The sequence below is a fragment of the Phaenicophaeus curvirostris genome, chromosome 5 (assembly GCF_032191515.1).
Source record: "Phaenicophaeus curvirostris isolate KB17595 chromosome 5, BPBGC_Pcur_1.0, whole genome shotgun sequence".
Taxonomy (NCBI): Eukaryota; Metazoa; Chordata; class Aves; order Cuculiformes; family Cuculidae; genus Phaenicophaeus; species Phaenicophaeus curvirostris.
Window position 1 is genome coordinate 60,338,934 of NC_091396.1, and position 16,516 is coordinate 60,355,449.

General features: G+C 46.2%; 1 protein-coding gene across 9 annotated transcripts in view; it reads right to left on the reverse strand.

Moving 5' to 3' along the window:
- The window catches only part of CEP170B (centrosomal protein 170B), a 59,677-nt gene extending 43,821 nt beyond the window's left edge, over nucleotides 1–15,856 (reverse strand). For all 9 annotated transcript variants that reach the window (XM_069858959.1, XM_069858958.1, XM_069858957.1 and 6 more), the window contains exons 1-3: nucleotides 15,797–15,856; nucleotides 14,194–14,329; nucleotides 2,039–2,128 (exon numbers count right to left, since the gene is read on the reverse strand). In XM_069858959.1, the coding sequence (XP_069715060.1) occupies nucleotides 2,039–2,128; nucleotides 14,194–14,298 (195 nt within the window). In that variant the 5' untranslated portion in view covers nucleotides 14,299–14,329; nucleotides 15,797–15,856. The remainder of the gene's footprint in view (nucleotides 1–2,038; nucleotides 2,129–14,193; nucleotides 14,330–15,796) is intronic.
- Between the last annotated feature and the right edge of the window lie 660 nt (nucleotides 15,857–16,516).

The following is a 16,516-nucleotide window of genomic DNA, read 5'->3' on the forward strand; positions in this document are numbered from 1 at the left end:
CACAATACAAATGCAGCTTTGATGAACAAAAGATATGCTAGAAAATTAATTTACATGTTTTCACCACTAAGGCACAGTTGTCTTCTGCCTTCTCACCTCAGCCAAGCCAAACATGCATGATAAGACCAAGTATTAATCACAGGGGAAAAATAAATGCTACAGCAGGAAACTAGAACCTCAGCAGACAACAGCCCCCAGCTTCCTGGCAATTTACAGAGGCGCTGGCAAACAGGCCTACAATTTCAGAATAAAAGCAGTGAAGCTGGTTAAAAGGCACAAAATTCCTATGTGGCTGAATTTTTTTAATATTTAAAAATCCCAAAACAGTCAGATCAGGAACAGGAATAATTATTTGCTGATTTTTCTGCAAAAGGAAAGCTTGCAAGAAAACCCATTTTGATATTGTTACCTGTTAGTCCATGGTTACTTTAAAGAAAATAACAGTGAAACTGCTTAGTGCAGATAGAATGACACCTTCAACAAAAAAAAGACCCTTAGAATTTGCAGAATCAGCTCAACATTATAATAAAACAATACAAAACATGCCAATAATTAATACGAAACAGATTACACAGCAAAGCCATATAATGCATTGCTGACAAACCGGAAAGTAAATATAAAATAAAAGCAAAATCTGAAAATGGAATTAAAAATCAATGTCCTAACATTTTTCTTTTCTTCAGTTTCGGGGGAGAAGCAAGCTTTCATGAATATTTTCAAATAAGAACCTATGTTTCTTTCACACAAAATAAATTCGGTTTGGCCACAAAAGCCTTCTGCAAAAGCAGTATGTGTGACCAGCTGCAGAAGACAAGCACTGCTGTAACGCCTTTTACTTCGCTGCCCCTGAGCATAAGCCTATTATTTAAGAGTTGTAAATTCACGTTACTTAGCTTGTGAAGAAAGAAGAAAATTAGTGGTATGAGACTTCCCTCTCTTGCAAGCAGGAATTTCATCTCTAATTTGCCACCGTGAGTTAAATACCACAGGTCTTGAAACAGGGATTCAGCTAGAGCCCAAATCAGCTACTGGAAATATTCCCATCCCAGCAAGGCTCTCTGCCTTCAGCTATTAGGCTAAGAAGGATTAACATCCATTCTTGCTGTTTTCAGATGCCAGAAGAGGCAGAACAGTTGCAGTCTACTTAAGCCACAGCTTTTTTAGAAGGTTCTAGGTTCATCTTATAGTTTTGTGGTTCTGATGGTGGAGGGCTTCTGTTTCTAAGACCAAAACAATGACTGCAGTAAAACTCCTATTGTGAAGGCAGTTATGTGATTCCAGCCTAGAACTGGTCCTGCAGAGGAATAACTCCACTGGCATGAAGAAGCATCCAAAGAGAGAAGTTACAACATTAGGATGCTTTAACTATGATGGTGTATTAAAAAAAAAAAAATAAAATCACAGGATTCAGGCACCAGGATGCCCAACACCACCGTGTGAACAGGGACCAGTGTAAGGGTTAAGATTTAAGATTAGGCAGGATCAGCTCCTTGTTCTGTGCTCACATTACCCTTCAGTCTTCACACAAACCAGGCTCAGGGCAGGCAAAAGAGCAATTTCTATTATAAAAAGAGGTAGTTTTAAATAGTTTCTCCCCAAAGAAATTAATAGTATCATCATCCCATAAATCACTCCATGCACTGACAAATGAATTGCCAAAAGGTCACCCTGCTCACGCTGATCAGCTACTCCAGAATCTTCATCCATTTAATGTTAACATCCCCAAAATGAAATTCTTTCCTCCTCTTTTGCAAAAGGCTCTATGATTTAGTGAGCCCAGAAGCATTCTACAAGAACGCCAGAAGAAACCGAAAGATAAATACAATATTCACTAAAGCTTTCCTCTTCCAAGAGGAGATGCGACATGACCCCCACCTCCAACCTTACAAATAATTACATACGTTTAGCTTAACTCATGCCAACAGACCCTTCTGGATCACTGCAACTATCAGCAGAATTAAGTAAGTGCACAAGCACTTGCAGACTCAGCACCCCACGTGTTTCCCTCCATCAGCCAGGAAGGAGGTTTGCTACTTACGCCATTTAAGCTGCCGAGATCCTTCACCCAGTGCTCATCTTTCTCCTTGTCATAATTGATTACAGCGTGCTGCTTATCGACACTGCGGGACTGGCAATGAAAGCACAATGAATGTGAGACTGGTCAGGCATAAGAGATACTGTTAATCAAAGTAACATTTAGAAATTAATTTGATATGGAGTAGGGGGAGAGGGAGGAAGAAGCAGGAAGGATTAAATATTCTTTACTTCTATAAATAATCAAAGGATAAACAGTAAATGCTTCCATGGTTGTTCTAAACAGTTCACTGAAGACAATACAATATTTGCACTGGGGGGGAGAGGAAATTGCTGAAGGCTGTCAACACTATGCCATCATTTCAATAAATTATATCAATGCACGCTGAAAACAAAACCAGTCAGACTGAAAGCCTGGAGGGCAGGATCTCAGCCAGTGTGAACTAGAAGAGCTACATGTTTCACCAGCTAAAGCCAGTGGCCACATCACTAGGGATATTCCTATTTCTTCCTGTTTTTCAAAAAGAAAAAAAAACAGTTTTCTAAAGTTACAAACCAAATTTATGACAATGCATTTTGTTCACAGGATTAAGTCTCAGATATGATGTAAATTCTAGGATGTGTTCCAATTCGTAAACATGGAATGAAAAAGAAAGCAGCTCTAAGAAAACTCAAATTTAAAGCTAGGTTTGAGAACAACAAACTGGACAGTGATCTGGCCTCACTGGCTTTGCCACAATTCACAAACACCATCTTATCTTCAAAATAAACCATGACACTTTAGAAGAAGCAGTGTTAGACTTCCAAGGAAGAAATGTTAGAACAAAACCTCTGAGCAGTTCTGAAATATGGCCCAAGTGTTACAGCTATGAAGCCAACAGACTGTACTTAGATCTACTGCCTCTCATAACTCAAATTCTTGCAGCAGTTGACCTCAGCCGCTCACTGGAACCTGTCACTCCATCAGCATGCACACACGACCCAGACCACCCCAGTAACTCCGGCCAGGGGAGAGCAGGGTATGCTACCCAAGCAAAAAGCCAAGCCAGGCTCTAACTCAGCTTATCCTCCTCTTCCTAGGCATTGACCAACAAGTTCTTGGTGAAAAGTAAGTCTTTCCCTTTTCCCAAGTACAAAGGCTGGTTTCCACAGAACCACTCTCAGCAAGCCATTATCTACTTCCTCGTAAGCATGCGGAGGCAAAGGTTGTTTCAGGGGAATTCGTTGGTGAAAACACAAGAGGATTTTTCCAGACAAACTGCTGCTATTTTCAGGAATTTCTTCTGCCCGTCAATGTCAGGCACATTGGAATATCCCAACAGCTGATAAACGACAGCTCCTCCCCCTGCAGAGCACACCAGAAGACCAGTACTGCAGAAACATCTTGAAGCACCAACATGAAGCAAGCACATACATGACTGGAAGAGCGCCCTTCCACCTTGCAATGTCCCTCACATCATTCACAACATACCAGTGCAAGTGGAGGAGGTGACAAGACGGGCAGGAGACTCCAAGCCTCCTTCACCTGCCTCACTAATACAATTATCCATATGCTGCTGAATTTACAAGGTGTCAGCTCACAGAAGTCCCAGCTGAGAAAAAAAAAAAAGGGAAGCATCCACTGCTGCCCAACTGGTACTGCTCAGACATCAATCGCTCCCAAAAGAAGCAACCCACAGCTGGCAGGACAGGCAGAGACAAGGCATTCAGGCCCCTCCACTCCTCTATCTTGTTACGCTGAGCCCAAAACGCAGGAAGCAATGCGCTGCAACACCATCCCCAGAGGGGCGCACACAAACCTCTTGCCCCCATACAATCCCCACACTTGGCATCTGACCCCGACCTCAACGTAGGGCAAGTTGTGAGCATTTGCCTAGGAAAGCTGCTGCCTCTCTGTTACCACTCATACCACATGCAGCCCCCCAGCACAATTTGCAATCACCCAGCTGGCTGTGGCAGCTATGTGCAGCGCAAGGTAAGGATGGTCCAGATAAGGATGGTTGAAGGATGCTGCCCAGGTCTGGCACTTCAGCATATTGCCCTGAGGACAGGAATGCTCCCTGCCACAGCCTCGGGTATTGTAACAGCTGATGCTACACAAGCTGGGGTTGCACCCGACCTGCCGCATGGCTCCTCACATCTTTTGGAGGATGTGAGAGAGCCTCCCTGCCTGCCCAGGGTCCATCCCCACAAGCACAGGGCCATGCGGGCACTGCACCTGAGCTGGGGCTACCAGAGGGCTCACTGCACCTCACCTACAAAGCAGAGCAGGAAGACCATCCCTGAACACAGCACAGGGAGAAATCCCCTCTCCTCATGCATGTGCATTTACGTAACTACATTTCACCCTGCTAGACTCAAAGACAAACACGCACAGGGCCCTGCTGCACAGCACAGATGCAAGATCTTCCTCAGTCCCGCTGCAACCCATAATTGTGGGCATCACTGTACCAAATGGATGTGAAGGAATGTTGATCAACTGGTGCAGCAGTACTTGCTTTAGCTTTTCACAGCATGCCAGACTCATTTAAAGATTAACAGATTTTAAAGGCAGAACAATCCCTCTAGCCCTCTTCCAGTGGCAGAAGGGCTTTCACCCCAAAAAGCTAACCCAGACAAAAAAAATAGGGTAGATTTGATCTTGTATCTAATTATAAGTAAATCACAGGTCACTTAAAAAGGGGTTTATTTCTGGGAACCAGCTGTCTCCCAAAAACTCAATTTGCCCTGCATCTGACCCTGATGTAAACCAGCACAGCCTTTGGTCTGCTGTGTTTTACAGCAGCTGACTACAGCCATTCAAGGGTCCCAAACCAGACACTGGTCGTCGTAAGAGGGGAGCAGACATGTATCCAAGCAGTATGATATTCCCGTACACAAAAGCAGGAAGAGATCATCAAAAGAACCAATTTATGCCAAAACTTTCCATCTTCAAAGGAAATTTCAGCTGGGTTTAAGATGGCCCTTTGCCAAAGGAGTCACAACGATACACAAAATCTGGCCCACAGTCTTGATACAACCTCTCAACATCTCTTTAAAGAGTATACCAGATCACACTTCTGTGAAATTTCATGCTTTTGTAGAAAAGATGAGAAATTTCTTAGTTCTGTTTATGTTAAACCGGCAAACATCACAGGAACTGGCAGCAGAAGTTCCTAAGGGCCTGTCTCCAAGGAAACTCAACTTAAAATAACTAAAATCACATCTTATTTATTTAGATGCTAACTTGCCAAAGGTCACTCTTACTTGAGAACAGAGGTGTGGTTTTTTTCAACATCAGTTACACTTAACATAAACCGCTCTTCTGTACAGTGACAGCAGGAACCCAGATGATCATGCTTTTCTTCTCAAAGAGGAGCAGACTGCCTCAATCCAAAAAAAAGACTAACCAGTTTCCAGACTGGTAACAGCCAAAGGCCTGAGAACAGTCCTTCAGAAGCCACTCCAGTCCAGCAGGCCAGTGGTTTTGGATGCATGAACCACTGAATCACAGAAAGTGATTTAACAGGTCTGAGTCAACACACACTACAGAGCAGTCCACTGTGCGGAGCTCCCAATGGTCTGCAATTCCACTGGAAAGGCTTTGAGCATCTATAAATTGAAAAGCTGCAATTAAGTTGACTGAATCACAAATATAAGAGGACTCTCTCGCTTAAATGCACCCTTGCTTCAAATACTGAACCTTGCTTATGATCAATCACAACCTCCACAACAAAAGGCAAGACTGATCCATCTGTCAGGAGGGGATACAGTACAGGGGCCCAAGCAAAAAAAAAAAAAAAAGAAAAAAGAGAAAAAAAAGTACATTTCCAATAAAGCATTTAAAAAACCCTGAAGAGCCTACACCCAGATGTCAAAAGCAGAAAATAACTGATACACTCTTGCAGTTCATCTGTTTCACCTCTTGCAGTGGTGTGAGCAGCACTCCTCAGCTCTGACAAGGATCACTGAGACTCTGCTTGAACCCAAAGAACACAACTGGAGCTGGAGCACCTCAGATGAGATAGACAGGTCAAAAAGAAGGCAGGGAAGGGAAGTCTCCTCCTAACCACTAGTGATATCTGCAGGCAAGAAATAAGACCACACTCCAAGAGGCTGGGAATGAAGGAAAAACACTGCGTTCTCACCATGTCCCAACATGGGACGTGTTATCAAATAGAAACAACTCTCAGGGAAAAACAGTGTGTGCTTTTCTGATTAACAACATTTACACTCCTCCGAAGGGAAAACATGGACACTGATTTGTTACTACACTAAGATCACCTACAGTTTGCACTTCCAGACATTCAAATCGCTACCTAACATAAGGCTCTCCAGCTTCTCCATCATACTACCAAAAACGCATCATGTTTTAAGTACCTAGCAGACAAAATACACATGCAGCATATACCTTAATACAGAGGTATTTTATAGCTCTACTTACTTCCAAGATCATATTAAGCAGATGATAGCCCAAATCACAGATAGGAACAGCACCTCTGAGTCTGCCAATCCCATACTGGTACCAGGATCTTGGGTCACCAGCCTCCCATCAGTAATACAAGCAGGCAGGTCGCTTGTGATTCTCAAAACTGCATGCACCAAATCAGCAAAAGCCCTTGCTCGGCATGGCAGCAGCAAAAGCAGCTTCAGAAGCACACAGGAGTCTCCACAGAGGTATGTACCATGCTGGCTACGTGCGCTGCAGACCTCCTACAGCTTTGCGCTGGGCCTGATACACAGAACAAGGTACTCGGGATGACACCACAAGCTGCAGAGATGCCAAGCAAATCCCAGAAAGAAACAAGACCTGCTTAGGAAGGCAGGAGGAGAAATACAGCCAGACAGCCTGCATTTCCCCACAGGGCCAGAGAGCAGACACAGCTCAGCTGTTACATGGATACAGATGCTGCTTTTTCCCCCCAGGAGAATTACCACGGGCAAAAACCTACTGCTTGGGGTTGAGATTTGGACCTCGGCCCTGCCAGTGCCGCCAGGCATCGTGGCATTGGAGATAAAATAAACAAATGAGAGCAGTTTCCCTGTTCCTCACTGCAGTCTGCTGTGTACATCTGGCACAAGATAACTGCAGCATTCTGGTGGCAGCATGCAATAAACGTTTGCTCAAATACTTTCCACAGTGAACAGGTTACATTTCTGCCAGTACTGCGCTCTGCACAAGTGTCCCAGTAAGGAAATACAAACCTCTCCCAGTGTCCAACTTTGGAAAGGAGAAAGACAAAGCTAACTTCTTAAAATAAAATAATAATCCCTTGCATTCTGGCCTGAAATACGATTTTTGCTCCCCTAAGGTAAAACCCCAGACAACATTTAATGACAGATATGAACACTGCATCTCCTTTTTTCACCACAATGCATTCCATAGGGTTGTGTTTAGTGGCACCTTCAGTACTTTTCCAGAATGCTCCGTCCTGCCCCCACCCCACAAGCTCAGCCTGACTGCTCCCAGGGGCATGTGCTGCCAGTTTAATGACTCTGCCTAAGCAGACAAATGTCTCTTCACCAAGAGCAGCCACCTCATCCTGGGTCTGGACTCACTTTACAGCCCCCAAGCTGCCTGCCTTCAGCTTTACTGCACTCAAGATCACCAGCTTAGTGGATCTGCAACAGGACCAGGGCCTGACTATTCATGCAAAAAAATAAGGCATAGAACAAAAGAGAGAAATCCCCTAGGAAAATGAAACTGTAATCCCCACTGCCTGGCAAAGGGATTTGGAGGCTGGCATAGTTCCCACACCTACTTAACCCGTTATTCTGGAGTAGAATGGGTTTTTGCTTTGCTTGCCCTTTCCCAAAGTGTAACAGCAGTTCAAGTGACCCAGGGTCAGATCCTGAGCAGTCAGAGAACACGCTGCCCACAGATGCCCTTTATTCTACATTGAGACATGGAAAAGCATCATCTTAGGTGGAAAAAAGGACTGAATCTCTATTGTACAGCCAAGCTACATGCTACTGCCTGGATCAGGATCTCGGAGGCAATGGGTATAAGTTGGAAAGGGGCACATTTAAACTAGACATTAGGAAGAATTTCTTCACCATGAGTGGTGAGGCACTGGAACAGGTTGCCCGGGGAAGTTACGAATGCCCCATCCCTGGAGGTGTTCAAGGCCAGATTGGATGTGGTCTTGGGCAGCCTGATCTATTGGGATGCCCCTGCCTAAGGCAGGGAGGTTGGAACTAGAAGATATTTAAGGTCCCTTCCAACCCAAACTAGTCTATGATTCTATCATTCAGACATGGAAGAGGTGCCCCTTTTTCCCTGCCCACTCTGGGGAGGGACAAAGTCTCCCTCTGCAGGCCAGGCTTCCAGCACCTTGCCAGCTGTGTGCAGACCTCTCACCCTAGTAACCACCTGCCTGCAGTGCCAGCATGACCTCTCTCCACACCCTGCCTCCAGCAATGAACTCCCCTCCCAGGTTTCCTGGTCTTGCCACGCCTCCAGCCTCCTCAACCCAAATTTCATCAGACATCATAATCTTCCCACCACTGCGCATTAACAGAAAATTATGGGAGAAGCAAGAGCCAAAAAAACAACCTGGAAATACGGGATGTCCATCCTTGCTCCCACAGCTGCTGCCCAGACACCTGGAAATACTACCTGTCAAAAAGCAGTCTTCCCAAGGCTAGATCCTTTCCCTTCCGCCTGTACGACACCTGCTTCCCTTGTGACAACTAATGACTGACTCTTGGGATCACTGCAATTCCCAGTGCCCTGGGACTAACTTAGGTACTTGTTTACACCCTCTGGATAACCGCAGCAAGCCAGTACCGCTCTGTCCCAACTACAGCTTCCCACTCCAGCCCGACTTCCATGGGGAAGGAGGGCAAGACACAAAAGCAGCCAATACCCCATGGGAGTCTACCTGGACTGGTCTACAGGGAGTTCCCAATGCAGGAAATACCTCAGTGATGGAGAGATAAGACTTCTGTACCACAGTGAATTTACCTAGAAGTACCAGGAAAAACATAACCTACCAAGTTGACACCAGCAGCTTTCTCCCAGCATAATGCCAGACAAACTACACCACACCTCTTCTCACTTGTGTATGTATGCACTTACTAAACTGCACAGGAGAGACATCATATTATCAAATACGGCCTGGGGGAGGTAGGATACGTCAGGCCAATGAAATCTTAATTCGACCAAATGTCACATACATACAGAGTTCACCGTCACACTGTATTATTTGTGGAGTATGCTGTACACCCTGCATACCAAACACAGAACAGATCCCACAGGGGAAAAAATATCCACTAGTGACAAAATAATAGATTCCATCTTCATGTCTGTGTACATAGGGGCAGAAGCAGGATTACACAAGCAGTCTTCACACTGGTATGTCATAACTGCTCTGCACTTACAAACACTCAATTTAGCAGCCTTAAGAATGTTCCTTCAGAGCCTAGAAGTTCTGTAATTCTCCGGTGTTTTACCAAAGCAAGCTACAAAGAGGAAAGTATCTACTTACGCAGTATCAGGTTACCATGTATCCCGTTCACCAGCAGAAGGAACCCCAACGTTCAGCTCAGGAGCCCCTACCACTTGAACTGACTGATACCATAAGCAATATGCAATGTCTCATATGGACTAGTGACAGACACTTGGCCAATACTCTTCACAGCTCTCTGCTGACACCAGAACAAAAGCGAGTCTTGAACCCATCTCAAGCCTAATAGACATGCTTCTCAGCAGTCACATCCTATAATGCCCACTTTCCCCACACCAAATAGCTTCTGCCATATATGCACCACCCTCCACTTCACCCAGGCCTGCTGTTCCTTCTTTCACTCTGCCCATGACTGACTCCTTGTTGTGCCTCCCCACCTGGCCGAATCTTAATCTTCTGGTGAGGCTTTATAGAGAGGAAATCCAGCGATTAGATACAAAGATATGGCTTCTGGCTTCCCGAAACATCAGTCAAGAGGTTGAGCAAGTACTCTGGAGTTACCATTATACTCTTGGCTTGTTCTTGCGCTTTCCTCGACAGCGGCTTTGCCCACTGTCTGAGTCAGGACATCAGGCTGGATGCAGCTTGATCTAATCTACGGCACTTGCTCTTACATCTAAAATCCAATCTTTGGGCACCCCTGCACTTAGTTCCGCTTCGTCCAACCTGCAACAGTTCTGTCCTCCAATCCATCCCCACCTCACCCCCAGATGAAACATGACTTAAGACAATAGCATCAAACAAGCCCCCGCTGACCACAGGCAAACTCCAACCTTTTTTCAGAAGGTTCAGAACTTGGTCAAACACAGATTATTGGCTAGAGGGGGACGAAATCACCGCTTACCTAGGCAAACACTCTTGAAAAGCATCACCCTCCCCAGCTCTACAATGCCAGAACATGAAAAGAACAGGTTAAACACTTTTAAATAGCTTACACGAAGAAAATGGCATTTTTCTCAGAGCTACTCACAGCAAAGACTGAAGAAGAAATATGATTGCATCCAGAACACACTACCTAAACCAGACACCTGGAAAATAAACTCTCATCCTAAACAGTTAAGAAGTTTAGCAGAGCTATAAGCAATTGAAAACAGTGTCTCTTGATAAATAGTGTCAAGCTGTCTTAAAAGGCTCACAGGACAAAATCATAACAGAAAGCATCATTCCATCAGCACCTACTCCTGCTGTAATTCACACTCACATGAACAAACTCAGACATAGACAACAGCACACCTAAACTACCACTCTAGAGACAGGGAAATACTCAAGGTAGTACTAGTTAAATATTTGGCTTTCCCAAATTTCCAGTAAACAACTCTTAAAGAAAGAGGAAAAAAAAAAAAAAAAAGAAAGAAATCATGACCCCACTTTTACTTCTGTTAAATATTTACATTTAGTATAGATGCAAAAGATTCTTTGTTTAGGGGCAGAGGGGCAGGTTTTAATGATTAAGTGTTGAACGAAAATTCTGAGTTTGCAAAATGTTTGTCCTCCAAGTAAATACCCATCACATTAAGAAAGCTATCAAAGCTGATAAAAAATGGCAACTATATTTCCCAAAGAAAGATGGAGTAGGAGCAAGTGGAGAATTACTCTGTTCAAGATGATTCAAAAATCCTCTTGGCTTTGGTTAAGAAAAAAGAAACCTTCTCAAAGAATTATTTTCTACCAGAACCAAGCTTCACAGAAAAATAAACACTAGTGTAAATTGGTGATGATCTACAATTCCACATTCCTGCTGTTTGTTGACTGTTACCTGAAGGGAGCTGGTGTGACTGATGAAAAAAATCAAGCACTGTTCTTCAGAAAAAGAGCAGAACTGAGCCCTTGACTCTGTTAAGAACACTGCATGCCAAGCTATGCTATACAACATTTTTGTCCATGCATTAACATTCAAACCCAATGCAAATCTCACATTTACTTGTACTAGGAAGTTTACAGTGCTGCAAAACATTTTAAATATTTCTAATCCTCTTAGTAGGTATAGAAGATTTCAAGGTAGATTATGTTTCCTCACTACAAAACCTACTTAATTTTAAGCTTAAAGACTCCGAGTTTCTTCACCTCTTTCTCAACCAGAAAGCCCAGTATCTGTATGAAATAAACACAGGTGAAACTAAAGTTTAGTTGTCTGATGACAAAGCCACCATTTTTTGCTGTTTAGGGATCAGATATCTTAAAACAACACATTCCAAGGAAACATCAAAAGACCAGACACTCCTGTAACAGTAAAATGAGAAAGGCAAGGCAGCAAGGTCTCCTGGACAGGGGTTCTCTGTTATAAGTTTGCACACTAATACAGATGGTTTCCAACAGGGAATCTCGAATCATATAATGATGAAATCACTAAGCAGGAAGTCTCAGAGATGGAAAAACACCAACTAGGTAATCCAGTACCATTCCCAGACACTGCCAGTCTGTTCCCTGTAATGCACTTTAAAGGATTAAATGCCAGTATATAAGCAAAATAATCATCCAGCAAATATACAGTTTCAGGGTCGGTACCACAGAAATTCTACAGGTGCAAATGCTGTCATGAGAGCTCTGTCCATCTGCTCTGCTTCTTAAGCTTTCCCCAAGAGAAATGATTGTGCCAGCCTGCACAATTTTGTGACATGGACAGTCACAGCAGGAGAAAAGTCTATTTGTAGGTCTCATCCTCCATCTGCTCTCACGCACAACTTCACTTGGATTTCAAGTCTCTGTTCACAGCCTCTCCTCCCCACTGAGTCTGAGTACAATCATCTCATTTGGAGCCCAAGGTAGCTCTGGAAAACATCTTCATCAGCAAATCGCTAGGAAAATAACGTGCTCTGTTGTTCAAAATAAGAACTTATATGTGATCCTAGAAAAAGCTTTATTACTGGAGATGTAAACTAACATGTTTAGAAAGGGTTACATGTAATTCACTTCATGAACATGAGCAGCTGGCTTTTACAGACAATCTAGAGCCTTCATTCTAATGAAATAATGAAAACCTCCTTCACTACCAGCACCTATGAGCCCCCAAATACAACCGCTTCACTCAGAGATACTGCTGTTTCCTCTAGTAATCCCTATTCCTTTACTGTTTAGAAAAACGCATGGCAAACGTGGAGCACCACAGGGTTGCTAGTGCACATGCAACACTGACAAGCCAGCTCAGACTTGCAAAGAAGCGTGTAACACTCCATGTGGTATGGAAGGGCTCACAATCCATGCTGTCCAGTTAACCCCATAAATAACCATCGAGAAAAGCAATACATTTTAAGCATAACTGATATTTGGGGTAATTTTATTTGGGGCCATGCAACTCAAACTGTGCGATTCTCAAGAGTGCTGAAACCTTGACAGTGACAAAACCTCAAGCATCTTCAAAAGGTATTAAGACAGGCACCCTAATAATCAGGCTGATTTTGGAAACGAAGGCCACTGCATATGTTTTTCTCCCTTCAAGTCACAAGACAACATAGCAATCACATTTTTGAGCAGTCAAATGCAGACTTAAAGAAAATATCAGGACCTTTTTAATGTCTCACCAGTCAGACACACAGAAACACAAATTAGAAGTGTGATTCATGGGTAAACCCAAACAAATGATCTGCTGTCAAACAGACTAGCACTGCAGCACAGCCATGCCATTCACTGCCAGCTAGCAGAGCAGTACAAACCCTGCACACTCTCCCTTTGTGGACACTAACATTTTATTACAGCTAGACAACACCTTCCCTCCAAGTACACCGCATACAAGAAATTCTACTCCCCTACACAGATCTCCCACTAACATATGATACAAAATCCCTGCAGCAACCACAAACACAGCCTGCTTAGTAGAACATTGGCAAAGCATTTAGGGCATACCTGTGCCAGGTTAGCAATGGAAATTAAGGGGAGCAAGGCCTTGTTGTGCAGCTTCCTAAGTTTGCTGCCAACAGGCACACTTGCCACCTCTTTAAATGGGTAAAAGAGGGACAGGTAAGTGTAATCAAACTTGGGGGGTTTTTTGCATTTGAGTACTCACAGCATGGGTCTAACAGAAACACTAATTTAATTCTGAGCTTTTACAAATTCCTGAGCCAAACTGCTCCAGTCAAAAGCTCTTTGCGAGACTCCAGTTCCATTTGCTTGGAGTGACATCCATTACATTATGCTGTCAAACATCAGATCACAGCGAACACTTCAGACACATTGGATTAGGTCCAGCAGAGATAGAAGCTTGTATAGAAAGCACTCATATAAGCTGCAAGTTTGCCCGAGTAACATAATTACTTTGGGAAGAGGTCACCACCTTACCCACCCCGCCCCAACAGCTAGAGCTTCTCTGCTAAACATCAGTAATTCCTACCTTGATAAAAAAAGCTAAAGGACAGATAGAAACACTGATAATCTAATTAAACTTAAAAGGGGAAGAAAAGGCAAACAAAAATCACTGCCCACATTCAAATAACACGAATCACACAATGCTAGTAGCATCAAGATAGTTAACCCATTTGATTAATCTCCCACCACTACCACTCCTATCCATCTGATGTCAGGGCAATTTGAAAGAAACCTCAGTTGCACTAACACAAACATATGACGTCTTCATGGGAACCACAGACTCAACATAAAAAAGGAAGTTCATTTTAAAAGATGTCATTTGAAGAAAGCATGAAACATCTCCACAGATCCCCAACATTATATTCACACCTACTGTACCTTCAGAAGAAATAACAAAAATCAGCCAGGTTACCTGTAGCATCAGTTCACAGTCATCTCGGCCAACAAATATCATCTCCCGAGGCAGCCGATGACGAATGCCAGTGCTGCTCACTAAGAACCACGAAGTCACGCTCATTTTGGCGCTCGGCACTTAATCTTTATACATCCTAAACACAAAAAAGCATGACGCACAGTGAGCTCTTAGTGAAGCAGGAGAGTACACCAGTCACTACAGCATAGCTGTAGTTTACAAATTTCCCTGTGCTGTGGGACCCAGCACTGCCTCTCGCACTTCTGTGTTCAGGTCGCAAACACCTCGTGGCAACAAGCAGCTGTGAAGTGCCTGCCAGGATCTACTGCCCACGTGTAGGAGCTCTGCAGACCTGGAAATATTCCCACAGCAAAATCAGACTAAGGGTCTGAAGAAAGGATTGTTTAAAAAAAGAAGCATGCAGCTGAATCCAATCAATGGAATGACGAAAGATGGTGGGAAGGGAAAAAAAAAAAATCCAACACATCTTTTCCAGAACATTTCCTCATCGCTACCAGTGTGAGCGAATCGCAGCTCGTGCTTCCCCCATCCTCAAAGACCTGGACCAGCACAGCCGTAGATGACATAACGCCTTTCAGGGCGCTTACACAGGTGCTGGGAGGAGAACAGCCTCCCTATTGCTCATCCCACTTCCACACCGATAGAACCCGTGAGCCCACAAGTCCTCCCTCGCTGCACCAGCTGGTCTAACCCCCCAAACCAGGCTGCAGGAGGCCCTGGTGCAGCCCCCTCGCCGGGTTCTGGTGCCCAGGACCCCTCTCTGCCCCGCTCCAGGCAGATGAGCCGTGACCCGGGCGGGCAGGAGCGGGGAGCGGAGCTTCTCGGGAGCTCGCCCGGCCACACCTGTTCGCTGTCGCGGCCTCTTCCACCGAACCGCGTCGTCCTCTCCCCCGGCTGAAAGGAAATAGAGCGGCACACGGCAGGCTCTCGCCTTCCCCTCACCCACCTCCCGGGAGCCGCATTCCCTAAGGAAGGAAATCTCCATTTTATCCAGGCCGGACCGCCGCGGCGGCCGCGGGGTGACACCGAGAGGGAGAAAGGGAGGGAGCAAGGGGGGTGACACCAGGTGGGGGTGAAGCACGGGGGAGGACACCGGGCGGGGGTGGTGGAGGAGCACGGGGGTGACACCAGTGGTTATACGGCGAAGTGGGAGCAGGAGGGTGACACCAAGAGGGGTGGGGAGGGAGCAGGGGGGGTGACACCAGGCGGGGGTGAAGCACGGAGGGTGACACAGGGGGTGACACCGGGTTGGGGGGGAGGAGCACGGGGGTGACACCTAGCGGGGGTGAAGCGAGGGGGGGGGGGGTGACACCACGAGGGGACAGGTGGAGCCGGGGGGCTGACAGCGGGCGGGGCGCAGGCCTCGGGGACACGAGGAGAGCCCGCACCCCGCCGCGCCGGCAGCCAGCGCCGAGGGCTCCCTGCGAGCGGCCCCGGGGAAACGCCGCCTCCCCGACCACGCGCCCGCGGAGAGGAGCCGCCGGCCGAGCCCCGCGGCCCAGGGTGTCCCCCAGCCTCGGGGCGGGCCCGGCTCTTTGTCTGCCGGGGCCCGGCTCCCCAGTCCCGGCCCCAACGCCCTTACCTGCTGCGGCCCTCGGCGCGGAGGCAGCCGGGCGCCGCGCCCGCCGCAGGACACGCCCACCCGCGTCTGGCCACGCCCACCCCGCGCCGCCAGCTCAGCGCCCCGCCGAAGGCCACGCCCACTCTCGCCCCAAAGCCACGCCCGTGTCATTTAGGCCCCGCCCATCCACACCCGTCAGCCCCCTGGAGGCCACGCCCACCACGCATCAAGCCACGCCTCTCTCGGCGAAGCTACACACCCCCTGCCGGAGGCCACGCCCACCCCAGCTCCATCCCGGTGCCGGCTGGTTCATAGAATCCTAGAATCATAGAATAACCAGGTTGCAAGAGACCCACCAGATCATTGAGTCCAGCCATTCCTATCAAACACTAAACCATGCCCCTTAGCACCTTGTCCACCCGTGCCTTAAACACCTCCAGGGAAGGTGAATCAACCACCTCCCTGGGCAGCCTCTGCCAGTGCCCAATGACGCTTTCTATGAAAAATTTTTTCCTAATGTCCAGCCTAAACCTCCCCTGGCAGAGCTTGAGGCCATTCCCTCTTGTCCTGTCCCCTGTCATTTGGGAGAAGAGGCCAGCTCCCTCCTCTCCACAACCTCCTTTCAGGTAGTTATAGAGAGCAATGAGGTCTCCCCTCAGCCTCCTCTTCTCCAGGCTAAACAACCCCAGCTCTCTCAGCCGTTCCCCATAAGGCCTGTTCTCCAGCCCCTTCACCAGCTTT